The 27,038-nt window shown below is 46.7% G+C and overlaps 1 protein-coding gene across 4 annotated transcripts in view; it reads left to right on the top strand.

The window, feature by feature from the left end:
* LOC140734551 (triacylglycerol hydrolase DDHD2-like) overlaps nucleotides 1-24,582 on the top strand; it is a 45,949-nt gene extending 21,367 nt beyond the window's left edge. For all 4 annotated transcript variants that reach the window (XM_073058681.1, XM_073058691.1, XM_073058698.1 and 1 more), the window contains 11 exons: nucleotides 1,784-1,925; nucleotides 2,894-3,102; nucleotides 4,759-4,865; nucleotides 6,646-6,738; nucleotides 10,865-10,960; nucleotides 11,268-11,432; nucleotides 15,004-15,159; nucleotides 16,667-16,769; nucleotides 21,240-21,404; nucleotides 22,164-22,329; nucleotides 23,784-24,582. In XM_073058681.1, coding sequence (XP_072914782.1) covers nucleotides 1,784-1,925; nucleotides 2,894-3,102; nucleotides 4,759-4,865; nucleotides 6,646-6,738; nucleotides 10,865-10,960; nucleotides 11,268-11,432; nucleotides 15,004-15,159; nucleotides 16,667-16,769; nucleotides 21,240-21,404; nucleotides 22,164-22,329; nucleotides 23,784-23,865 — 1,484 coding nt within the window. In that variant the 3' untranslated portion in view covers nucleotides 23,866-24,582. The remainder of the gene's footprint in view (nucleotides 1-1,783; nucleotides 1,926-2,893; nucleotides 3,103-4,758; nucleotides 4,866-6,645; nucleotides 6,739-10,864; nucleotides 10,961-11,267; nucleotides 11,433-15,003; nucleotides 15,160-16,666; nucleotides 16,770-21,239; nucleotides 21,405-22,163; nucleotides 22,330-23,783) is intronic.
* Nucleotides 24,583-27,038: the final 2,456 nt, after the last annotated feature.

The following is a 27,038-nucleotide window of genomic DNA, read 5'->3' as shown; positions in this document are numbered from 1 at the left end:
GTCCATCTAGTATGTGCTAGTACCATCAACCCACACCTGGACCATATCCTTCCCATCCAAACTTCTCTCGTATGTTGCAATCGATCCCGCATCCACCACTTCCACTGCAGCTCATTCCACACTTGCACCCTCTGAGTGAAAATGTTCTCCCTTGGGGTCCCCTTAAATATTTCACCCTTCACCTATTATCTCTCGTTCTAGTCTCAGTGGAAAAAGCCTGCTTGCATTTATCCTATCTACACCCCTCATAATCTCCAACACTGCACAAAATAAAGTCTAACCTGTACAGCCTTTCCCTATAACTCAAGTTCTGGCAGTAACCATGCAAATTTTCTCTATACTCTTTCAATATTATTAATATCTTTCCTGTAGGTAGGTGACCAAAACAGCACTCATTGCTCCCAATTTTGCCTCACCAGTGTCTTACAACTTCAACATAACTTCCCAACTCCTGTACTCAGTACTTCAGTTTATGAAGGGCAATTTGCCAAGAGCTTTCTTCACTATCCTATCTACCTGTGAGACCACTATCATGATTGTGGATCTTTATTCCCAGATCGCTGTGTTCTACCACACTCCTCAGTGGCTGTCCACTGTAAGCCCCTCCCTGGTTTGTCCTCCAAATGCAACACCTCCCACTTCTCTGCATTGAGTTCCATCTGCCATTTTCAGCCCATTTTTCCAGGTGGTCGAGATCCTGCTGTAAGCTTTGACAGCCTTCTTCGCTCTCTACTAATCCCCCAATCTTGGTGTCATAACAAATTTGCTGATTCCAATTTGCCACGCTAGATCATTGATACAGATGACAATCAACAACGTACCCGGTACCGATCTCTGCGGCACACTTGTCGTAGGCCTCTAGTCAAAGAGGCAACACTCTATTACCATCCTCTGGCTTCTACAAAGCCAATGCCTAATGCAAGTTACTGCTTCCTGATTTCCAAGTGAGTAAGCATTCTTGGCCAGCCTCCCGTGCAGGACTCTGTTGTACAACACGCTGGAGGAACTCAGCAGGTCGGGCAGCATCCGTGGAGACGAACAGTCAAGGTTTTGGGCTGAGACCCTTCGTCAGGACTGAAGAGGGAGGGGGCAGGGGTCCTATAAAGAAGGTGGGGGGGGGTAGAAGGTGCCAGGTGAAAAACCAATCAGAGGAAAGATCAAGGGGTGGGGGAGGGGAAGCAGGGAGGGGATAGGCAGGAGAGGTGAAGAAGGAATGTAAGGGGAAAGCACTATGTGTACCGTAGTAGAAGAAGGCAGAATCGAGAGAGAGGCGATCGGCAGATAGGTGAGATATGGTGAGCCACATCTCCATGAAACTGAGAGCACAGCAATCCCTCATTTCCCTCTGATACAGCAATCTTGCTCATGGGTCCTCTATCTTGTTCTCCAAAAACCATACACTTGCTAACATGATGCTGTCTAGAGGAAGATTTACGCCCTGCTGTTTTGGTCTGGCTCAGACCTTCCCTTCATCCGGCCGTGGCGATGTACCTTCGTCTGCTTAGTGCCGGCATTCCTGCGAATCCTCCAGGATATTGTAAAATGGCTAGTTCATTAAGATGGTTTAAAAGTACATTACCTAAAGGGAAAATACAGACTGCATTTTGCAGCAATAGTAGTTCTGAAGAGGTATATCTAGAAGTTTTGCGAGCAGCCCACAAAACGTCATCTCTTGTCGTCAACGCCAGTAGTCAAGCAAAGCTAGGCCGCCTGCCCTTGTGGTATATTGGGCAACGGTGTCTGGAGCCCTTCTGCTGACTAGCCCACTCTGCCCCTTTTGCAGTGAACGATTTTCGGAGCACTTCCCTCAGCCTGCTGCAAACACACTTCAGGAAGGCCCAGGACGAGCAGAAGGTTGGTCGAGTGGAGTTTCTGCCCGTCAATTGGTACTGCACTTTGCATGGAGACGCAACAGGGGTGGATGAGTGAGTGTCTCTTCCTGCTATATTGAACAGTTTGTGCAAGTTAATTTCAGAGTAGTTTGTCATATACACTGGTGCAATAAAATCCTTTGTTAGTGTGAAACTCAGTAAAAAAAACTGCATACATGTTAACAGAAAGTAGTGTGTGCAAATCAATGGAAATACCTCCCCAGAACAGAGTGCAATCTGCACATGAATTTGCTCTTGCAGTAGCGCAGTGATGTGTTTGTGTGCATCTGTTTTTGTATCCTTGCATCTTGTGTGCCTGTGTTAATGAATCGATTTATTGTTTGTGCACGTGGTATATGCGTGCATGTCATCGTGTTTATTGCATGCTTCTCCGTGTCTAATGCACGTTGTGTACATTGTTGTTGTCTTGGTTCTGTTCCGTGCCTGGTTGTGGTGAGGGACGCATCACAGCCGTGCGTGCAGAGGCTGTCTCTCAGCAGTGGGCAGCGCTTGCTTATTGGGAGCCTGATCTCTATTCCCCCGTCCTCAGTGCTGACAGCACTCAGGGTTGGCACATCTCAGCAGACCAGGGGGAGGAGGTGGCCTTTATTCTAACGTCCCCTCCTCATTGCCTTGATGAGTTGGGTGCCGGGAGGGTGCGATCTCCCGGCTTTGTCTCAAGAACTTGGTCTCAAAACAAAATATTCAGTATATTGTGAGAAGAAATCTTTTAACCCATAGGGGAGTAAATGTTTGTAATTCTGATGGTGTGGAGTCTCCGTCCCCAGGTACATTTTAGCTTGGGGGATGTGGGGTCAGTGCAAACTAGAGGATTGGCCTTGGTATCAATGAATGATGGAGCAGGCTTTGGCTGCTTGTCCCAGCATAAACCAAGCTCTCTGCATTCCCACCGTCTGCCTCTTCCAACGTTCTCCCTCCCTGGCAAATTTCATGCCATCGGTGAATTGTTAGTGTTGCCACTTGCCCTGACTCCCTCTCTCCTTTTCCCCGGCTCCTGGCAGGGATATCCGGAGGATCACGCTGCCGAGCATCAGCCGTCTGCGGCACTTCACCAACGAGACCCTGCTCGACCTCTTCTTCTACAACAGCCCCACCTACTGCCAGACCATCGTGGACACGGTTGCCAGCGAGATGAACCATCTCTTGTCCATCTTCCAGCAACGCAACCCGGACTTCAGCGGTGGCATCTCGGTGACTGGACACAGTCTCGGTAAAGCAGTGATAACCGTCGGGAACCCTCGTGTCCCTCGGCCCGTCCACCTACCCCAGGTCTGTGAGATACCTGACCACCTTCAATATAGTCTCCACGCTTAATCGCTCCATCCAAGATGTACTGACCTGGGTTCGCTAAGAGAATGTATGAGTATACAGTGAAACACACAAGTCCATATACAGTATACGTACACAACGCTGGAAGAACTCAGCAGGTCAGGCAGCATCTGTGAGAAAAGAGTAGCCAACGTTTCAGGCCGAGACCCTTCACCAGGAATGGGGGGAGAAGAGAGGGCCGAAGCCCAGTAATAGAGATAGGGGAGGGGGTAGGGCCTAGAGGTGCCAGGTGGAAAACCAATCAGAGGAAAGATAAAGGGGGGAGGGGGAGGGGATAAGCATGAAAGAACTGTAGAGATAATGAAACAGAAAGTTGAAAGGGGAGAGAGGCAGAGAGGGACCTGGAATAGGGGGAGGGGGAGGGAATTACCGGAAATTGGAGAATTCAATGTTCATACCACCAGGCTGGAGGCTACCCAGACGGTAGATGAGGTGTTGCTCCTCCAACCTGAGTTTGGCCTCATCATGGCAGTAGAGGAGGCCATGTATGGACATGTTTAGATGGGAATGAGAGGCAGAGTTGAAGTGGGTGGCAACCGGGAGAACCCTGTCTTGGCATCTGTTATAATGCCTTGCTTGTAGTAACATGGGAGAGCGCACGCCAGTCTTTTGACCCGCTGATGTTGCTGGTGTAACCTGTGCAGGTTCCAGCGCTGGCAGCCTTCCAGCGCAGGGCCGAGAAGCCCGCCGTTCTCCGGCCTCGTGAGTCTGGTGTACACACCCTCCAGTCCCACCAAATCTGTGGGATTGGGATGTCTCTCCCATCCAGGCTGTGGTTTGTGTAGATGCTGTATGATTTGATGCCCTGTCACAGGAAGTAACAGATCGCACACTGCGTACAGCTAATGGAAGTATATTTGTGCATAGTAACAACAATGTGGTTAGTAAGAAAGTGGAAGAAGAACAAACGAAAAGGGCCCCTTATACTAAACAGTTGTTTGTGCACAGGCTGGAGCTCAGTTCTTCCGAAAGTCATATCCACTGCTCCTCAGACTTCTGCACCTTGCTCCATCGGATCACAGTCCACACCAGTTCGAATCCTACGATCGGTTCCTTCCAGCACCTTCTCTCTCTCCATCTGCCACCGAACAAAGACCCAAAGCTCACACAAAACAAAACCCTGACTGGACGGCTCACATTCCAAAGCACCGGTTATCTCTAACCTTGACCCAAACGCTGTTTCTGCAGGAAGACCATTACCTGAAACGCCCTACAACATTAACAGTGAAACCTGTACCAGGACATTACACTGGCCAGTCACAAACGAGAAAATCTGCAGAGGCTGCAAATCCAAGCCACACACGAAATGCTGGAGGAACTCAGGAGGCCAGGCAGCATCTATGGAAAAGAGTAAACAGTCGCCGTTTTGGGCCGAGACCCTTCATCAGGACTGGTGAAGGGTCTCAGCTGGAAGCATCAACTGTTTATTCTTTTCCATAGATGCTGCCTGGCATGAAATGCTGCTAGAAAGCTTGCTGGCAACACAATGTCTAAACAAGGAAGCCTTTCCGTCTTAAGTGTATGCTCTGCTCCGCAGGTTCCCTGATCCTCTTTGATATACTGACAAACCAGCTAGATGCTGAATCTAGAGAACCTACGCCAAGACAACCACTTCGGAGGAGGAATTGCCATTCCTGCACCAAGGTACTTCCTGGTATTCCTGGGTTGGAGTTCAACACAACCTCACTTCACGTCCCTGTGGAGCACAGTAAAAGAGCAATGAGCAGATTGTAGATGGGCTGGTTTACTTGATAGGCAATTCTTAGATAAAACGAGCAGTGATCCAGGAGAGAGAAGTCATTACACCTTTCTTAGTGGTAATTGGCCACCAGCTGCACCACTTCTCCAAACTTGGACCTTGACCAAGGAGAAGGTTGGAAACTCCAAAGCAGATCTGTATCAGACTGGGACTGTGTGGTTATTGGGGTTAATTTGTAATGTGGATGGGTTAGTACCTTTGGGACTCTGAACAGCTTTGAACATCATAGCAATGGAACGGGTCTGAGGGCCTCCTCTTGCTGTAGGTTTGAATTTTATAAAATTTACAAGGATGTTTCCAGGACTGGAGGACCTGAATTATAAGATTGAATACATTAGGACTTTATTCCTAAGAATGTAGAAGATTGAGAGGAGATTTGATAGACATATACAAAATTTTGGGGGTATAGCTAGGGTAAATGTAAGCAGGTTCCTTCCCCTGAGGTTGGGTGAGAATACAACTCAAGGTCATGGGTTAAGGATGAAAGGTGACGTGTTTAAGGAAAATATGAGGGGAATATTCTTCAGTGGGCGGTGAGAGTGTGGAAGCTATCAGTACAAATGGTGCATGCAAACTTGATTCCAAACTTCTCTTAAATGTTGAATAGGTACATAAATGGTAGAGGTATGGAGGGCTGTGGTCCCAGTGCAAGTCAGTGGGAGTAAGCAGTGTAAATGGTTCGGCATGGGCTAGATGGGCCAAATAGCCTGTTTTTTTTTGTGCTGTAGTTTACTGTCACTCTAAAATTGGAATTTCTCCTGACACACTGACCATTTGGCCCATTGAGTCTTCTGCCATCTTCCTCTGCCTACTGATGTACACTCATGTGTCCTGATACATTCTGCTGTTTAATGAAGCAATCCTCCTTTTGGTGTCCTGTTGAAATGCTGAAGTCAACGGCTTCAGGGATGCACCAACAATTTGTTTGCCAATATTTGAACAACCGTTCCAAGCCAGTGTCTTAATTTTTCTCTTTTGTTCGAGTTTCCGCTGTCACCCCATGCATCGTTGACTGTTGGTTTTAAGACAGATCAACGGTGGGAAACAAAGGCAGGCTTGCATTTTTCTAATGCCTGTTGTCTCTTCCGAGATAATCCCAGGTGCCTTTCGACCACTGAAGCACCCATTATGGTGTATTTGTCATTGTAAAGTATGAAATGCTAGAGGCAGTTCACACAGCTGGCAAGCTCACTCTCGCAATTAGTGTGCTGAACATCAGGCTATTGGATTTGGCAGTGTTAAGTAAGAGGTAAATATTGGCCAGGACATGGGGTAGAGTGCCCCTTCTACCTAAAATACAGCCTGGCATCCACTGGCTCTTACTGTGCATTGAAAGAAGTCTTTTACAACTCTTTTGTAAGGCAGCTCCCAGGAGAGTGTACCTGGTCCTTTGCCCAGGTCTCTGTGGAGTGGAATTTTAACCCACTGCTCTTTTGACCCAGAGGTGAGAGGAATGCCCCTTGTGCCAGGACCACACCTGATGTCACCCTCTCCATGCAGCCACAGGTAAACCTTGTGGGGTTGAGCTAGCGCTGTGGAGAATCGCATGATCGCATTCATCGCCAAGTCCCAGTGCCCCGATATCATTGGACGATGTTTGCATCAAGCAGGTTCACCAAGAGCTCGCACAGAAATAACGTTTTCTCTTTTCGTTGGGCGCAACAGGACCCGCGGAGCTTGGAGGAAGCCCTGAAGATGCACGGGTTGTCTGAATTCCAGAGTGTCTTGGAGAAGGAAAGATTGGACTTTGACTCCTTGGTAAGATCTGTGTTCAAGTCCCACCTCCTAATTTTCCTCATTTGATAGATATAACACTTCTGGTCACGCCTTCCCCTTTGTGAAATGATTGACAGGTAAAGTCCGTCCTTTGTCATAGTGGAGACTGTCAGACATTTCGGAGCATTCACCAGTTGAACCCCCGGATCAGTGAAGGTTTCAAAGTTCAGAGTACATAAATGAGTGTAGGTATCCCTTTTTGTTCAAGAGCCTGATGGTCTAGGGGTAGTAACTGTTCTTGAACCTAGAGGTGTGAGTCCTGAGGCACTTGTTCCTTCGACCTGGTGGCAGCAGTGAGGAAAGAGCCTGGCCCGGGTGGTGAGGATCTTTGATGGATGCTACTTGCAACAAGAGTGTTGTAAAATGCTCCTCTTGGAAACTCATTGGAAGCGCTCTCAGACGGTAACGTCAGTCCCGAAACCACTTAATCCCTGGACCCAGTTCCCTGGAAACCCTGTAACCATCTCACCGTAGGTTCGTAATGACTTAGCTGTTGCTCTGAATTCAACCTAACGGCGACATAACCCAACAATGCATGGGAATAACGTTGAAAGAGGTAGTTTCCATTAAATAAACAACGTCGAGGGTAAATATCATTTCGGGTATATGCAACCATAAAAGTTTGAGTGTTTCTGCTAAAGAAAACTTGTCTGAATACTGACACACTCATGCAAATTTACCATTCAGCAGGAAACAACTTAACTCGCACCAGTATAAATTTAGATCGAAAATGTATGGGCAAAACATTTTTAAACTATAACAAAAAACAGTAGTACTTTATATACAAAGTTAAAGTAAAAGCCTGTCAAATGTATAAATAATTGTCTATATCATGCACATAATCATTGGAGCTCATTGTTGCGTATCAATCCAGTTTAATTCACTTTGTTTACTCACAGAACTGAAACTTTTGTGCAGAAGAACCTGTCCCAGGAAACAAATATTCATTCAACATCCAAGGGGAAGCTTTTTCAATGTCCTGTGCTAACTAATTAACTATAAGTTACCTGCACGCTCTCCCTGAGAACATTGTCTGCATGAGGGTTTCCCAGCATCAGTATCTGTCCTTCCAAATGGGTTCTGTCAACATTTCACCATGTTCTTCTCCAATGTTTGTTGACCGTTTCCATTTCTCCTTTGATCCCATGCTGTCCCTTGAAAAATGTATCCCCGTTTTTTCCTGTGCTTTCTCAAAAAAAATGTTAACAAGACAAATCCTATTGGCCAATTCAACAAGCCTAACTTAATCACTGATTTTATTTTATTTTAAATGGCAAAAATGAAATAGTCGATATTATAATGTAAGGAACACTTGCTGCATTTTGAGAAAATCTGCAGAAAATAAAATGCCCAACGGCATAACTGTATTAATAAAATAGAGCATGGTCTTAAACCAGGGTAATTAGATAGGCAATTCAGAATCTGATTAGGATCGTGTTTATTATTGTGAACTTTGTTTTGGGGCTGCAGTTCAGTGCAAATCATAAAACAATTTACTATAAATGACAATATAAAATAAATAGTGCAAGAGAGGAACAGGGAGGTGGTGTTCATGGGCTGTTCAGAAATCTGATGACGGAGGGGAAGAAGCTGTTCCTAAAACATGGGGTGTACGTCTTCAGGCCATTCTACCTCTCTGATGGTAGTAATGAGAAGAGATGATGAAGGTCCTTAATTCTTGAGGCACTGTTGACGGTGGGGAATAATTCTATCAGCTGGTCTCAGCCTTGTTGACAAAGCACTATTGAGACACAATTCACCACGTGCTATCTCAATCCTGTAGGATCCAGAACAACCCAGCTAGATTGCGTTCCTTTCCTGCAAGGACAAACATTATGATCCTGATCTCATGGACTTCTTTGTGTGGGCCTCTTCCATTACCAGATACACTCTCTAGCTGGCCTGATGTTTGCCTTTTCCATACCTTGTTTCCAGAAGCTCTGGGAAATGTTGTCCAGTCCCGTCCTTCAGTGGGTTAAGGGTTTTCTCATACAGCCATGACATTTTCTTCCACTTGCTAATTCCTTTATCAATGGCACAGCATCAAAGCCAACAGCCTGAGGAGGGCCGTGACTAGGCTTGAGCTCTAGTGTTGGGAGGGTTGTATGTCGGCTCCTCTGCAACTTTGCTGGAGTATCTTCAAACCCAGCAAGAGGTGGATGTGCGTGGATCTTCCCTGCAGAAAGACGGAGATGCCTCTTTGACAGAAAGGAAGTGATGGAACTCCTTCAGGCCAAGTACAATGAGTTTTGGTTCACGCTGTTTCTTTTTGGAGACTGTATCTGTGAGTGTTAGAGCAGTACAGGAATCAGCTCTTCACCCAAAAAAAACTTCACTTGCCCCCATCATTGTAATGTTCCTACAACCTATTGACTCACTTTCTAGGGCTCCTTGTCTCATGATATTGATATTTAATGCTAATTTATTTATTTTTGTATTTGCACAGTTTGTTGTCCTTCTTACACTAGTAGAATGCCCAAGTTGTTGCAGTCTTTCATTGGTTCTATTGTGGTTATTTTCCTATGTATCTATTGAATCTCAGGGTTGTATATAGTGACGTAAATGTACTTTGATAATAAATTTACTTCGAACTTTGACACCCAGTTGGAAATGTCCTCATCTCTTCCCCCGGAAGTTTGTGACTAAACTCTGGTGTAAATTGCTCAGACTTGGTGGAAGTGCAAAGTGACTTGAAACTTGTTGGGATCAAAAAAACTCATTGGACTTAAGAGGAATGAGAAGCTTTCTTTTAGGAACGTTAAAAAGTTATGAAAAGGGATAGATAAGACGGGCAGGAAGGTTGTTTCCATTGATAAGTGAGATTAGAATTAGGGAACGTGGTCTCAAAACTGTTCTCAAGACGAGAAACTGTTTCTCCCAGAGATCAGTGAATCTGTGGAATTCTCTGTCCAGGGAAGCAGTAGATACGATCTCATTAAAAGTATTTAAGGTACAGTGGATAAATTTTTGCACAGCAGGGGAATTGGGGACTATAGGGAAAAGGCAGGTGGGTGGAGCTGAGTCCTCGTGCAGATCAGCTGTGACCTTATTTAATGGCGGAGTAGGCTCAATGGCCAACTCCTGTTCCTATTTCTTATGTAAGTCCATAGTATCAATAGAGGGGAGTTTTGTTTGTGGAGCCTTTCCATTTCCTGCAAAGCACAAGTCAGGAGCAAGAACAAAGTGTCCCTCCACCACCCTGCGAATCCAGTCCCTACCCCTCTGGCCCACATGCCTGCTGTGTACACCATCGGCAGAATACCTTGTGGTTGCTCCCTCAGTTGACTTGGACCTCGCCTTTGCTATCCAAGGAGGACGGGTCCTGGCACTCGCATTCACCTGCTGGTTCCCCTCCAGGTCACACTCCCAAGTCCTGGCTTGGAAATGGATCAGTTGCGGCTAAGGTTTTATCTGGCGTTTGTCCGATGGCACTTGGAATATTCTGAGCAGCTTTGGGGGTCCTCGTCCGAGAAAGGATCTGCTGACATTGGAGAGGGTCCAGAAGAGGTTCATGAGAACGATCCTGGAAATGAAAGAGTTAACATGTGAGGAGTATTTGATGGCTCTGGACCTGTACTTGCAGGAGTTCCGAAGAATGAGGGAGTCCTCATTGAAACTTATCGAATATTGAAAGGCCTAGATAGTGGATGGGAAGAGGATGTTTCCTGTCGAGGGGGGGGTTGGATGCATCTGGGTTTAGAGTGCACAGCCTCAAAGTAGTGGGACGTCTGTTTAGAACTGAGGGGAAGAGGAATTTCTTTAGCCAGAATCAGTGGAATTCATTGCCACACAAGTGCATGTGGAGGCAAGGTTATTGGATATATTTGAAGCAGGGGCTTACATGTTTATGGATAGTAAAGGTATCAAAGGTTACGAGGAATCCATACTGGGGAAATGAATCGGCCATGGTGGAAAAGTGGAGCAGACTCGATGGGCTGAATGGCCTAATTCTGCTCCTATGTCTTGTGCTGGAATCTTCCTCCCCCAACAGCAGTTTGGGAGCAACATCACCTGCAGGCTACTGCAAGCAAGAAGGCAGCTCACCTCCGCCTTGAGCACAGTGAAGTAGAGGTAATATACAAATGCTTCACTTTTCCTCCCACACCAGGCTCTGTGTTCGGATGATGAACTGAAGGACTTGGGGATACCTCTGGGACCAAGGAAGAAGATCCTCAGTTTGGCAAAGAAGTTGGCCCACGCCCAGGTAGGCCGTGCTCACTGGCAGTGTGTTGTACTGAATCTCTGGGACAGCGGTGGTTGGGAGGAATGAATTTTGTGCTCTGGGGGTGCTCAGTAGTCCATGAGACAAAACACAAACTGCTAAACCATCCAGAGGGGAATGGCATGGGTCTCTGGAGTGTAAGAATATTCTGAATCCGTGGTTTACAAAGTACAGGGGAAGAGGGGATTTGGGTTCACGTGAGAGGGCCAGACTCTTCTGTTTTTCTTCCGTCAAGTGGTTCTGTTTCCTCAGTGGCCTTCTTGTTAGTGTGTCGCTCTCTCCTTGGCAGGAGCACGGGGAAGAGCCAACCGCTGAGCCGGAGGTGAGAGGCATCCCGGGGAAAGTCAGCCTGCCCTCAGAGGAGGAGGGGGCCGGTGAGCAGTCGCAGAGACCCCTGTCCACCAGCAGCCTCACCTCTGTGAACTACGAGCAGTTTGACGTTGGCATCGGTCAGGTGAGTCAGGGGGCAGGCACCCTGTGCAAATGCCAGCAAGCACCAGTCCTGGCTTGGTTGAGTTTATAGGCTGTAGCGGAAGTGTATATATGTGGGTGGGTCTGCTGATGTGTAAATCCAAGTAAAGGATTTTGTCTGCACAAAGGTCGATGCAGTGTTTTTTTTAAACAAAAGACCCTGTAGCTGGTGATCTTGTTTCCGTTCTTTAGAAGCTCTGAAGAACTTCTAAAGTTCTGAACCAAACATTGGCAAGTGCTGCGTTGGTTGGTACAGAGGTGGTGTTCTGGTGGATTCTGATGTTTTCAACCCAGGGTTCTTTCTGGAGTCAAGAACGAGGCATCACATTTGTTGCTTCACGACTGTTTTATAAAGCACTAATAAAACAGAGAATTAGCAACAGAGGCGGGAATCTAAGAATGAAGGGAAAAAAAATAGAATAAAGATGGCAAGCCCGTGTGCTCTGCCCTTAAACTCCATTGATCAGAGACGTTCCATTCAGATCTGTAGATAATTTAACCAACCGCATAGCCCCCATTCCAACAACGTGACATCAGAGAAGCTGCCAGAACTATAACCACTAGGGGACACTGAACAACTGCATATACTTTCTGTGACCACTAGGTAAAGTATTAAACAGTTGCATACATATAGGAAGTTGTATAAAATACAAGCAGGCATAAATTGTTTAACTGCAAAGATAATAAGTATACAGTCGGCCCTCCTTTTCCGCGGATTCTGTATGCGCGGATTCAACCAACCGCGGATCGGGAAAACCCGGAAGTTCTCTCTCCAGCACTCATTGCTTGAGCATGTACAGACTATTTTCTTGTCATTATTCCCTAAACAATACAGTATAACAACTATTTACATAGCATTTACGTTGTATTAGGTATTATAAGTAATCTAGAAATGACTTAAAAGTACAGGCAGTTCCCGGGTTATGAATGAGTTCCATTCCTGAGTCTTGTCTTTAAGTCGGATTTGAAGTCGGAACAGGTACATCCAGTATTATTTAGCGTCAGTTAGTCAAACTTTTTTCTTAGTATATAGTACATATTTTACCTTTCTATGCATATAAAACACTTAAGAAACATATGTATTTCAATAATTAAACCACTGCGTTGCTTAGTAATAATTGTAGCTTTCATCAGGGCAGGGCTTTCGCATTCTCCATTAAAATTGTTCCGATCATTGACCGACTGTAGCCTAACGCTTTTCCATTGACCGATGGCATTTCACCTCTTTCCGATTGTTTTGTTACTATGGCTTCTGCAAATAGTGGCGCATGGGACTCATCAATAAGAGAGATTGCTATCTGCTTTGGACTGATCCCGACAACCATCCTTGCTGCGATAACAACTCCTTGAATTTTGTCCATTTCAAGCACAGTTATTTGGATTTGATAGATGTTTGGTGAATATAGCTCTTCTTGCGTCTGTACACGTCTGTGATGGCCATGGCAACCTCCAGCCAAATGAACTGCCAGTCCACGTGGTGCATTTCTTGTCACCTTCGAACTGGATTATGCATTTTAATTGGCCAGTGTCATTCATTGTCTGCTCAGTGTGGAGCTATTCATAAGCAGTATTTATCTTGAAAATAATAATAAAAAATTCTAGAATCTGGAAAACTGAAACAGAAGATGCTGGAAACACTCTGGGTTGAGTAGCGACTGTGGAGAGAATAGTTCCCACTTTAGGTCAAAGTTGCTGAAAGTTTCCAGTCAGTAACTTTTTTTTAAATCCCTTGCTCTATGCTGTTTAAGGTAATTAATTGCTAATAACAAGCTTTCAATCAGCAGGAATACCATGGGCCTAGTGTCTCCATTGTGTGTCTTAAACGTTCATTGATTTGGGCTGTATTGTTATTCTGCATTGACCTCTGGGATGATGGACTGAGAAGTTTCTAGTGCTGAATCTGGTGGGGAGATTCTTGCCACCCCAGACCAGGTGCCATAACCTCCACTCCCCCAGATGTCGGTGTCTTGTACCAGTTGACACATTGTCCCCATTGTATCACTGAACACTTCTCACTAAAAGTTAAAGCTAAATATCGCTGGAACTCTGAAATGGAAAAACTGAACATAATTAGTCACTCAGGCAGAATCAGGTTTATTATCACTGACGTGTCATGAAATTTGTGGCTTTGTGGCAGCAGTACAGTGATACAGGACAATTCTATAAGTTACAATAATAAATAAATAAAATTAGTAACGCAAGATGGTGTTTGTGATCCACACAGAAATCTGATAGCGGAGGGGAAGAAGTTGTTGCTAAAACATTGTGTTTCTCTTTGGGCTCCTGCATCATCACCTTAATGATAGCAAAGCTAAGAGAGCGTGTCCTGGATGATGAGGGTCCTTAATAATGGAAGCCGTCGCCCTGAGGCTGTGCCCTTTGAAGATGTCTGTGATGGTGCCCGTGATGGAGCTGGCTGAGTTTATAGCCTCTGCAGTGAAAACTTTGGAAAGAGTAAAATCATTGCTCAGACATTGCCCCTCTTGCATCTGCTGGCAATGATCCTGATGTTCAAATCTACTTTTCCTTTGAAGAAGTTAAAGTGTTTGGTCACTTTCAGAGGGTGGGATTGGGAGGCTACTGAATAATGAAGGGGGTGTACAATAGGGTGATGCCAGAGAAAATGAAATGACAGGCAAGGAATGCAAACCAAAGCTGAAAGGAAATGGGCAGTGAAGTGTGGAGCAAGAGGAAAGGTGCATCTGAGCTGCAGAATAACTGCCCGTAGCTGCTGACCAGTGTGGTGAGGTAGGAAGTTGCTTGTTATTTATTGAAGCCCAGAATTCAACTCCCTGTTGGTTTGCATTGAGGAGGCATGAGCGAGAAGCAGGTACAGACCGTCCACTGTGGAATAGCTGATTGAAAGGTACTAGTGTCTGAAGAATTGTGAACACTCTCAACACTAATGTAGCAATAGAACAAACAAGTAACCAGACGAAAGAAATGTTAGTCTTTCATTTCTAGTCAGTTTGGATCCAAATGTGAAGATGTATTACTGAAATTACATAGAGTTCTGGTCAGACTGAATCTGGAATTTTGTGACCAGGTTTGGTGCCCCTACCTAGTGAAGACAAGTATACACGTGACAGAGGGAGTGCACCAAGGTTTTACCAGATTGATTTCTCCTTCAGTCTATTTCAGTGCTTGAAAATCTACAAATTTCATTGTGCGAGGACTAACTCCCCATCTCAGCCTCCAGTTTTTCAAGTCTGGTGTTTAACTCTCCAACCAATAGTGTCACATCTTCCCCGCCAACTCTTGGAGCCGTGCCCATTCTCTTTTGGCCCCCTCGCTTTTGGTATCATTTAGTAACGGTTCTGAGCAGAGTCAGTACGAGTCAGTAGCTTACCTGCCAAAGGGCTTGTGCTGTCTGGTTCCATGTTAAACTAAACAACGAATGGCGAATGGTTAGGGTATGGAAGGAGACCGTTCAGCCCATCATATCTGCACTAGATCTCTACCCGAGCAAGTCGCTTGTTCCACCCCAGCTATTTCCCTGTAGCCTTGAAAATGGTAATTTTATTAAAAATTTCTTTCTTTAATTCCCACTCAAGGTCCTGGTAAATTATCCACGCCTCAGTTTTGAGCCGGAGGTCTTCTTTGCATTTGGCTCGCCCATCGGTATGTTTCTCACTGTCCGAGGACTGAAGAGAATAGATCCCAACTACAAGTTCCCCACGTGCAAGAGGTTCTTCAACATCTACCACCCAGTAGGTACCATCTTGGCAAAAGTAACAGTAGAAAGTTGTGCGAAAACCCTTAATATTCCTGGTGTGCTAGTTTAATAGAAACTTTGACTTTGAGTGGTATGAATAATGTTTTCACATAAGCTGAGTATAAAGTAATCCGGCATTGATTTTTTAGTTCAAAAGTTGTCTCTTTAATAGTTAAACCACTATCATAACTTGCTCCAAACAAGAGAAAATCTGCAGATGCTGGAAATCCAAGCATAACTTTTTGAAGCTTCTTATTTAAAAACAAAAGAAATTGGAAACCAAAACTGAAAATGGCGGAAGCACTCATCCAATTGGGCAGCATTAGAGGGTCGAGAGAAACGGTTATTTCATGTGGAAGGTTCTTCTGTAAATCTGAGAAGGAGAGGAAGTAGTTGAGTTTTGAGTTGGAGGGTGGGATGGACAGGACAAAGGGATTATCTCTGGTAAGACGAGACCAGGGTTGCCATGGGGAATTGCTGCTGATGAAGCCATATTGATGAGAGGTGTGCGTGAAACCGACAGAGGAGCTGTGGGATTGGTTGATGGTTTGCCCTACTAGACATTGGCACAACTAGCAAAGTGGCTTTCTCACAGCACCCGAGGCCAGTGTCCAATCCTGACCTCAGGTCCTGTCTGTGTAGAGTTTACACGTTTCCCCGATGACTGCATGGGTTTCTTCCCACATCCAATCATGCCACATACAGATTGGTAGCTGTAAGTTGCCCCTCTTGTGGATGGGTGATAGAATCTGGGAGAGGCTAGTTAGCTAGAGTGCGGGATGAATGTTGGTGAGCACTTGAAGGCTGGTGCAGAGGGTGGACCACCACCCTGTTTCTGTGGTGTGCGAATTGGACTGTGTAACCAGCCAGGCTCACCAGAGATGACTCTTCTGATTCGTTCCTTCTTCCTTAATGTGTTGGGTTTGGAAAGGGAATTGGTCTACGAGTCTGTGGTGGCCAGTGCCATCATGTTTGCTGTTGTGTGCTGGGGCAGCAGGCTGAGGGTAGCAGACACCAACAGAATCAGCAAACTCATTCGCAAGGCCAGTGATGTTGTGGGGGTGGAACTGGATTCTCTGACGGTGGTGTCTGAAAAGAGGATGCTGTCCAAGTTGCATGCCATCTTGGACAATGTCTCCCATCCACTCCATAATGTACTAGTTAGGCACAGGAGTACATTCAGCTAGAGACTCATTCCACCGAGATGCAGCACTGAGTGTCATAGGAAGTCATTCCTGCCTGTGGCCATCAAACTTTACAGCTCCTCCCTCGGAGTGTCAGACACCCTGAGCCAATAGGCCGACCCTGGACTTATTTCCACTTGGAATAATTTACTTATTATTTAATATTTATGGTTTTATATTGCTATATTTCTACACTATCCTTGGTTGGTGCGACTGTAGTGAAACCCAATTTCCCTCGGGATCAATAAAGTATGTCTGTCTGAGGAAAGTCTGAGTTTCTCCAGTGATGGTAAATGTTTTCCTTTTTGCCCTCTGTAGTTTGACCCCGTTGCATACAGGCTCGAGCCCATGATCGTCCCGGATGTGGACCTGGAGCCCATGCTGATCCCCCATCACAAGGGCAGGAAGAGGATGCACCTGGGTAAGGCACCGGTAGCGTGGTCAGGTCCCAGCAACAGTCCCGTTGGTGAACACACGTTTTCCCCAGTGACTACTTACTGGCCACGTTTAGCTGGAGAACACTGTGCTTCCGCTCAAAGTTGAGGTGGACCCCAGTTTCCCTTGCTGCAGAAACCCCATTGTACAGGTGTATTGTAGCGGGACAGGGTACAGGCTGGAGTTCTGTCCCGTGCTTAAGGTACTGTGTGTGCGTGGGTGAGAGGGAGGAATGGGCCTTGTTTTGATGTTATGCCAAGCATTGTGGGCATGCAGTGTTGGTGCCAGGATGTGTGGCAGCACTTGTAGGCTGCCTTGCGTGTGTTGGTTGTTAACACGAGTGACCCATGTCACTGTATATTTCAATATTCTTGTGATAAATAAATTTGAAACCTGAATGTGACCTATCGTACTTGAGTCTTCCCATCCAGTCTCAATTTCCAACTGGTGACTACCATCAGACATTAGGGCAGAATTAGGCCATTCAGCCCATCAAGTCTACTGTACTATTCCATCATGGCTGACTTATTATCCCTCTCAATCCCATTCTACTGCCTTCTCCCCGTAACCTTTGATACGTTGATTAATCAAGAAACTTTCAACTTCCGTTTTAAATATACTCAGTGATTTGGTGTCCACAGCCATCTGTGGCAATGAATTCCACAGATTTGCTACCCTCTAGCTAAAGAAATTCCTCCTCATCTCTGTTCTAAAAGCACATCCTATTCTGAATCTGTGCCTTCTGGTCCGAGACTCCCCCACTATTGGAAGCATCCTCTCCACATCCTACATACCAGGATTACTTTCATGCCTGGGAAGCCCTAGAGCATTCTGCCAATGACATTGTGAAAGGCTCTGTAAAAAAATTAAAATAAATCTTGCGTTAAATAAGGATTGTCCCAACCCAGTGGTACTGTCTATTTGCCGGTCACTGGCCACGTGGTTTGCCGGGGCGGCATTGGCCACTGAAGCAACAAACCAGGGAGAAAGGGCTGTTGCATGAAATTGACTGTAATTTTTTGAAAGAAATTGAATGCTTGTCAGTCATCAGGTATTTCTGTGCGGGCAAAAGTGAAGATTTGCCTTCCAGATTCTTGAGATAGATTAGAAGGAGTGCAGAAAAGATTCATAAAGATGGAACTGGAACTGGGGATCTTGAGGGCCTCCTTGTGGGCTTCAGGAAGGGGAAATCGAGGGAACACACGTCAGTCCTCTCGAGGGATTAGCAGTGGAAAGGGTGAGCAGTTTTCAGCTCCTGCTTTGGGTGTCAATGTTTCTGAGGATCTATCCTGTGCTCGACTTATTGATACAATTACAAAGGTGGCTATATTTCATTAGGAGTTTGAGGAGAATTGGCATGTCGTCATAGACTCACAGATTTTGAAAAACGTGCCATGGAGAGCATTCCAAACTAGTTGGATCATCGCCTGGTATCGAGGGGCCACTGCACAGGATTAGGAAGAGTTGCAGAAGGTGGTAAGCTCAGGCTGCTCCATCATGGGCACTAACCTCAAGAGACGTCGCCTTTTGAAGATGTCCATCATTACAGACCACCGTCACATAGGACATGCCCTCTTCTCATTGCTACCGTTACAGAGGGAGTACTGGAGCCTGAAGGCAAACACTAAACGTTTTAGGAACAGCTTCCCCTCTGCCATCAGATTTCTGAATGGATAATGAACACTATCTCGCTATTTTTCACCCTTTTGCACTTTTTTATGTATGCTACTTAATGTAATTTATAGTTTTTCTACAATTATTGTGTATTACAAAGTACTGCTGCGAAAACAACAAATTTATGACATATGCCAGTGATACTAAATCTGATTCTGAGTTACAAGGAGAGAATGACCGTAGCTGGGTTTTTCTTCCAGTCTGAGGCTGAGGAATCTTTCTGACCCTTTCAGAACTCTCTAAAATCATGAGGGCCATGGATGAGGTGGATGGCTGCAGTCTTTTTCCCAGGGCAGAGGAGTCTAAACGAGAGGGCATACACCTAAGGTGAAAGCAGAAATATTTAAAAAGTGACCTGAGGGGCGAGCTTTTCACTCAAAACGATAATGGTTATGTGGACAACACGCACAAAACGCTGGTGGAACACAGCAGGTCAGGCAGCATCTATAGGGAGAAGTGCTGTCAACGTTTCGGGCCGAGACGTCGACAGTGCTTCTCCCTATAGATGCTGCCTGGCCTGCTGCGTTCCACCAGCGTTTTGTGTGTGTTGCTTGAATTTCCAGCATCTGCAGATTTCCTCGTGGTTGCATGGTTATGTGGAGGGAGCTTCCGGAAAAGCCATAGAGGTGCGTGTAATTGCAGTGTTTACAAGACAATTGGGAGGGTACATGGATAGGAAAGGTTTAAAGCAGGGGTTCACAACCTTTTTTATGACTGGGGCCCCTACCATTAACCAAGGGGTGATGGACCCCAGGATGGGAAGCCCTGGTTTAAAGGGATGTTGAACATAGAACAATACAGTACACTACAGATCCTTCAGTCTACAATGTACTGATCTGTATAAACCTACTCCATGATTAGTCTCCTTCTCTCCTACACAGTCCAGAACCCTCTTTCTTTTTTTTTCTTGCGTCTTTGTGCCTATCTGTGGGTCTTTTATGTCCCTATTGTACCACCACACTGCAGTGCACACCAGGCATCCACTATGTGCCCTTTTTAAAAAAAATAAATAAAACAGCCTAACTCTGACATCCCCACTAAACTTCCCTGCATTCACCTTAAATAGATGTCCTCTGCTATTGGCCGTTGCTTCCCTGGGTGGGAAAAAGTGCTGGCCTGCCACTCTGCCAATTATCTTGTACACCTTTATCAAGTTGCCCCTCATCCTCCATCACTGCGAAGTGAAAAGCCTTATCTTTTCCTCACAGGATGTGTTCTCTAACCTAAGCAACAGCCTGGTAAATCTCTGCACCCTCTCTGAATTTTCCACATCCTTCCCTTAATGAGGCGACCAGAATTGAACATAGAACTGTGTGTGTAGTCTAACCATTACTTTGCAGCTTTTGAGCTCAATCCCCCAACTAATGAAGGCTCTGTATGCCCCCTTGGCCACCCTATCAACCTGTGTAGAAATTCTGAAGGATTTGTTGTCTTGCACCCCAAGATCCCCCTATTCCTCCACACCATTAAGAATCCCACCGTTAACCTTGTACTCCACCTTCAGATTTGATCTTCCAGAGTGTACCACTTCACTCTTTTCTAGACTAAACTCCATCTGCCGCTTCTTGGCCCAAATTTGCAACCTATCTATAACCCGTTGTACCTACAACAACCTTCTACACTATCCACACCACCTCCAACTGTCGTGGCATCTGCTAGCCTACCCCTCTACTTCATCATCCAAGTCACTTTATAAGAATCACAAAGAGCAGGGCCCCAGAAGCGCCAGATATGAGCCAACCCCAGGCAAATTGGACCAGCTTGGATAGACGTTCTGGCTTGCACGGGTGACTTGGGCCGAACGGCCTGAGTTCATGCTCTGACTCGACAGAACTACTTTCTAATTCGCTTCACTCCCTTGGACAGTGCCCAGGGTCTGCTCTGTCAGGGGTTTGTGATCCTTTATTGTAAAGGAGTCCCAGTAGAAGAGGAAGGAAGTCCCACTCCAGTTGTACGGAGTCTTGGTGAGATCCCACTGGCATGCATTGTCAGCTGCTGTGGTCTGGTGTTTAGCTTGCATGGATTAATTGGATTGAGGGTTTTATCCTAAGGAGGGATTGAGTGAGGTGATTAGAGTTTGGGACGATGAGGAATGAACCGTTTATGATGTAGAGGATTTGGAGGAACGTTGAGTGGATTGCTTCCTCTGCACTAAGAGTCACGGACCAGTGACAAAATCTTGGAACAACAGCAAAAATGTAAGTTTCCTCACCTTCCTGCTCTCTGCGTATCTTCACGGAGTATGTTTGTGTCAGGAAAAGAGAATTGAGAGGTGTGGTCACTGGGCAAGAATGGGCAATCAGAATCAGATTTCTTATCACTGACATACGTTGTGAAACATGTTTAGTGGCATCAGTGTGGTGCAAGACTTTTTAAATTCACTGCGTTGCACTTGTGCGAAACAAGGAATAGCAGGGTAATGTACATAGATCGTTCAGAAATCCGATGGCAGAGGGGAAGGTGGTGTTCGGAAAACATTGAGTGTGTATCTTCAGGCTCCTGTACCTCCATCCCACTTGTGACAATGAGAAGAGAGCATGTCCTGGGTTGTGAGGGTCCTTAATGACGCCAGAGGCTCCACATTTTGAAGATGCCCTCTTCTTAAGGGACTGGTGTGCCCATGATGGAGCTGGCTACTGCAACCTGTAATGATTCTGTGCATTGGAACCTCCATGCCCAGTGATGGGAAAGTAGATCTGAAGGGCTGAAAGGCAGCCTCCCAATCCCAGAACTGGTGCATTGCTGAATTTTGTTCTGCTGTGCTTCCTCTGTGTGCCAACAGAACTGAAGGACAGCCTGACGCGGATGGGCTCCGACCTGAAGCACGGCCTCTTCTGCTCCCTGCGGAACGCCTGGCAGTCATTCACCCGGCTCCAGTCGCCCCTGCCCCAGCTGCTGCCCGACACAACCGCCGCGGCCATCGAGTCACCCGTCGCCGAGAGTGAAGGTGGGGCCTTCCCCTGCGCGGGCTTTAGAGCTCCCCCCTCCGTGTGTCACGGTTCCAAACCCTGCCTATCTGTTCCCAAAGGGGTTATCCATCGGGAAACATTTGCCCCAGCTGGAGGTAGGAGGGAGAAGCAGGAAGACATTTAGACTGAGCAAGGTTGCCTCCGGTGAAATCCTGTTAAAATCACAGCCATTCCTGAGAGAATGGGGTCACCAGGCAAATAACAATAACCCCCTGCCCAGCGGGACAAGTCCCACTGCTCCTCTGTTCTTGATCTGGGTTTGTGCCCGGTGCTCAGAAAGGGCTTCGGGGTGAGAGGCCCCTGCTCTGAACGTCACAGGCAGGAGTTGGGAGAGTGCTCCCTACCCTCTGTGCCCTGCTCGATTGGCTGCACTTTGCCAGGCAATGCCCGTGTCGCCTGACAGCCTCGGCAGGCAATAGTACTGTGTGCCCCCTCCACAGAGCATCTGCAACCCTCCGTAATGCCACCTTTCCTCAGCCGCCTCCCCACCCCCTCACTCTGCGCCCTCCTGGCCTTTGTCCTAGGTCACTGCTGGTCCAGAGGAGACTAGGGCCACACAGTTACCCACAGCCCGTGACTGAGCCGGGCACTGCTGCTCCTTTCCCTTGGCATCTTCTGCCCCCTCCCTCCCGACCGTGCCCACTGTGTGCAACACTCGCTCCAGGGTGCTGGCGCTCACCACCATGTGCCCTGTTGCCCCTCGCCATTCTAATCTGCGCCTGTGGTTACTTCCTAAGCCGGGTCTGAAGCGGACGGGAGCGGCTCCCTGCAGGAGGAGGAGGAGAAGGAAGTCAGGATCGGGATGTTGAATGGCGGACGGCGTATTGATTACGTGCTTCAGGAGAAGCCCATCGAAAGCTTCAACGAGTACCTCTTCGCTCTCCAGAGCCACCTCTGTTACTGGTAAGGGGACGAAGGGAGTGCTGGTGCTGTGGGTAAGGGAGGGCAGAAAGATGCCACCAACAGTCCCGTTTCAACGACTGCTGGTTTGGTGCTTTCATGAAGTTGCACGTTGCTTGTAGTGTGGAGGTGATTGGTGGAATCTGGAGTTAATTGGCTGGTGTAGAATTAGGGCTAATGGGCACGCGATTGTCAGCACGTTGGTGGGCTAAGGGGCTGTCATATCCATGACCTCAAAGGATTTTGGACGGGTGACATTTCAGTGCCTTAGGATGTCACACCACTGCCGTTTGGGGCAGCAATAAAGGTCCTCTATCCCCAGCGGAGTTCAGGGCTTCCTTCATGTCAGTAGCTTCCTCTTATTTTTCACTACTGTCAGTCATGCAAGTCGTGGGTGGGGGTTCAAGAATACCATCGCACTCAGATGTAGAAGGATTCTTCATTTGCTGTTTCCGTCACAGTTTTTGTTTGACCAGTCAGGGTTATTAGCCCTGAATCTGGAGGACCAGTGGACCTCTCTTAGCCTGGCCTCTACCCTTTGACGTGTTTGGCATGGGTGACCCTACCAAGAGCCAAAGCGCAAGGCCCTGACTCCAGCCAGCATAGCTCTCCAGGTGGCTGAGGCACACAAGCCTCCAAACCACGACATGGGTGTGATAGTCTTGGAGAGAGTCGCACAGTGAGTAGCTGGTTCATTTGAGGCTTATCCGGGCACATTGTGGGCAGCATGGCAGCACAGCAGTAACACTGTACAGTGCTGGCTATCAGGGTTCAGTTTCCCCCGCCCCACTGTTTGTAAAGAGTTTGCACGTTCTCCACGTGACCGAGTTCCTCCGAGCGGTCCAGATTCCTCCTACGTTCCAAAGGCGTACGGGTTAGGGTTAGTGAGCTTCGGGCAAGCTTTGTTGGCTCTGGGAAACATGGCGACACTGGGGGAGGAGCTCCCAGCCCATCTTCAGTGTGTGATGGCGGTGGACTCGAGCGACACACTTCACTGTGTTTTAGTGTACATGCAACGAGGCTGATCAATCAGTCATTGATCTCTGGACAGGATTCGGCAGAAAGGCCCCTTGAACCCAGAACATCTGGGCAGCTTGGATCTGAATCGTCACTTCTCTCCTCGCCTTTGTGGCGCTTTGGCTGGCAACCTTGCAGTTTCTTTAGAATTTCTGTCTTTTATTTCAATGAGGCCGAGTTCTAGCTTGTCCGAGGAGCCGGCCGGATTGGAACCACTCACCTCAAAGTCCAGAGCTGATGCCACTACTCTACCGGCTGGCTTTGGACTTGAATTAAAATGCACAAAATACTGAAAGTACAAAGCTGGCCAGATGAGGCAGGAAAACACGTTTCGCACGTTGATACTCAGTATTTCATTTTGAGTTTGTGTTTTGAATGTTTGCCCAACAATTATATTGTTTTACTACCTGTGTTTGCCAACTCTGTTTGTCGTCCCCTAGGGAATCTGAGGACACAGTGCTGCTAATTCTGAAGGAAATTTATCAAACACTCGGCTTCAGCCTCGAGCAAGCGCAGCACTAACAAAGACCCACACCAGCAGGGATGAGAATTTCCAACACACCCCAATGCTGACAGGCTTGGAATCTCCAGCCCACCAAACATGACTCCGTTCCTTCTTTCAAAGCCAAGCTGCTAATCGTGAAGGTGTTGAGGATAATACAGACTTTCACTACCTTCTGAGGTAGCAAACAAGGTCGGTTGCCAAATGCATTGGAAAGCTTGTCCGCCAGACGTTTGAATTTTGAGCGCTGCAAAGAAATGGCGAGTGGCCTACATCCAGCAGGGGAGGGAGCCTCTCCAAAGGTTGCATTGTCTGTAACTCCCTCGCAGACATTAACAGTAGTGGCATCCAATTAAGAGGATTAACTTGAATCAGTGATGTGGTCTACATCATCAGCAAGAGTGTGTTCTGTGATGGGCGCTGCGTACGGGAGCTTGACGACAGACCAGCAGTACAGACTTATTTAACCATTTTTATTCTGGGTTTGAAATGCAGATGTACTTTTTAATCTGAGTGTGGATTTAAGACAGGAAATATTCTCATTTATTCACAATACCACTTTGCAACCGAGCATCCCCGTGGCATTCATGACAGAACATTATCTTTGAATTCCCGTGCACATTTCTGGATTGTCCTTGTCACACAGTGGCGTGACGCAGTAGTGTTGGAGTAATTGTAACTCGGTCAGAAGTGTATTTGTCAATGCAAAACAATAAACTAGCACATCTGTAACAGAAGCAGAGGGTGTTCTGTGAATGTTGGAGATTGTTCCACAGTGTTTCTGTTGCTGGAAACTCCCAACGTAATGGCTTTAGAACCAACCAATAGCCATGACGTTGGAATAGAATTCCAGCCGCCCCAGTCTTTGTTCTGTTTCTGTGAAGTCGAACTGAGTCATTGTCAAATACTTCTTTCCACTGTCCCGGCTACTTTGAGTAACATCACCAGAGCGAATTAACTGACCTGTGTGGCAGCTTGTTGTGTAACTAACTGTATTTCCACAATATTTCAGATCTGCCATGTTAGTTTTGTTTTTAAAACAGTAATATTTGGAACATAGAGTACTGCACAGAAACAGGCCCTTCGGCCTACTATGTTGTGCCGAACCACCTAAAAAAAAAAGTAAATCAAAAACACCCAAAAAACTAATCCCTCCTACCTACACAATGTCCATATTCCTACATCTTCCACACATTCATGTGCCTATGTAAATATCTCTTAATCCTCTAATGTATTTTCCTATACCACCATATCAGGCAGTGCATTCCAGGCATCCATCACTCTGAGTAAAACACTTGCCCCTCACATCCCCCTTGAACCTATCCCCTTTCACCTTCAATGCGTGCCCTCTGGTATTAGACAGTTCTACCCTGGGAAACAGATTCTCCCTGTCCACTCTATCTATGCCTCTCATAGCCTGATAAACCTTATGTACAACATGGTGTCTCGTTACAGATTCCTAATGGCCTCTTTTTTTTCCCCCTCAAATCTTTGGTGGGGTTCCCATTTCTCTGTAATGGAGGACAACGCGACTGATCCTGAGACCTTTTCCTTCTCCTCTACACTCAGATGTCACCAATCTCCTGATACCCCGAAGTAGCACTTCTCCTGGGGTTAGGTGCATTAAAGGCATCTTGTAGTCAGACCAGGCCCCAAGGGTGACTTGAGACCTTGTTCCTGGCTGTGTGGATTGTTGATGGCTGTGGTACTGAGCTCCCGTCCTTTCGTCAGATGTCTACTCCAGTGGCCGCTCATGTGGTAACAGAAGTGGTTCTATTCTCACCTCTGCAGGGGGATGCAAGTCAAAACTAACAGCTGCAGTCTGCACCGATGTGGTGGGCACGTTAGACCGTGAGACATAGGCGCAGAATTGGGCCATTCGGCCCATCAAGTCTGCTCTGCCATTGCAAAGGATGGCCCCACTGCATCCCAGAATATCAGCACCACAGCCCATCTCCGAGCACAGGGCTGTGGTCTCATCCCTGGCCTTTCGTCTGACTGGTGCCACCATTCACTGCGCTGTGTCCACTTGAGTAGATCATGCCCTTGGGACAGGACCATCCCCATTCACAAGCAGTTGGATCTGCTGGAGCTGCTCCCTGAACACTGGCATCCGCAGAAACCGCCCTCCACCCAGTGCTGGAACACCTGTTTGCTCCTGTGGGAGCACTTGGACCCTTTCACCTCCAGACCTGCAGGTCGATGTAGGTGGGAGTAGGCAGGTATGGACTAGATTGGCTGAAGAGCTTGTTTCTTTGCTGGAGTGCTCCATGAGTCTATGAAAAATCTTTGGCCTTTTCTCTCTGTGTCTGCTCTGGAGTTGGGTTGAGCAAGTTCAACATAGGAGTGTGAGTGTATTAGACACTGCAGTAATAATTACATCTGCCTCATCTTTTGTCTGAATGACTGCATTAGCTTTTTTGATTATTTTTGTACCAATCCATGACATTTTAACAACTTGTGTACAAAAATCGAGACACTGTGGACTCCTGCTGGGCCTTGGTTTAATATTAGGTCCTTATAGATAATGTGTATGCTAGTTATGTAGGTTGGATGAAATAGGTCAGGATTTCATTCCCTGGCATGAGGAGAGTTCACAGAGCTGAGGGTTATAAATAGGGTGAATGCATGCAGACTTTCCCCCCTTTAAGGTCGAGTTAGATCAGAACTAGAGGTCATAGGTTTAAGGTGAAGTACTTATGGGGAATCTGAGGGGCAACTACTTCACTCAGGATGATGCGAGTGTGAAATGAGCGGCCAGCATAAGTAGTAAATGCATGTTCAAAAAGTGGCATTTAACAGGAGAAAGGTATGGAGGACTATGGTCTGGGTGCTGGGCAAAAAAAGGACAGCATGGACTAGATGGGCTGAAAGGCCTGTTTCTGTGCTGTACAATTTTCTGAAAAACTTTGGGGGATCTGGCTTCATGTCTGCTCTAGATTGGGTTGAGCAAGTTCAACATAGGAATAGGAGTGTGTTGGACACTACCTTAAAAGTTGCATTTACCATGATGGAAGGGGGGAGACGGAATGGGGTAATCTGCTCCTATGACTTGTGGTCTTGTGTCTGAATGACTGGTCTGAGTGTAGAAGACTATCCCTTCAGATTGTGGCTCCTTAGCTATCTCAAAGGCACTCTCGCCTTGTCTGCAGTCCTGGCAATACAGAAGGGGTGAAATTGTAGATGACGCAGT

The sequence above is a fragment of the Hemitrygon akajei genome, chromosome 1, assembly GCF_048418815.1.
Source record: "Hemitrygon akajei chromosome 1, sHemAka1.3, whole genome shotgun sequence".
NCBI lineage: Eukaryota > Metazoa > Chordata > Chondrichthyes > Myliobatiformes > Dasyatidae > Hemitrygon > Hemitrygon akajei.
This window is presented reverse-complemented; position numbering and strand designations above follow the sequence as displayed.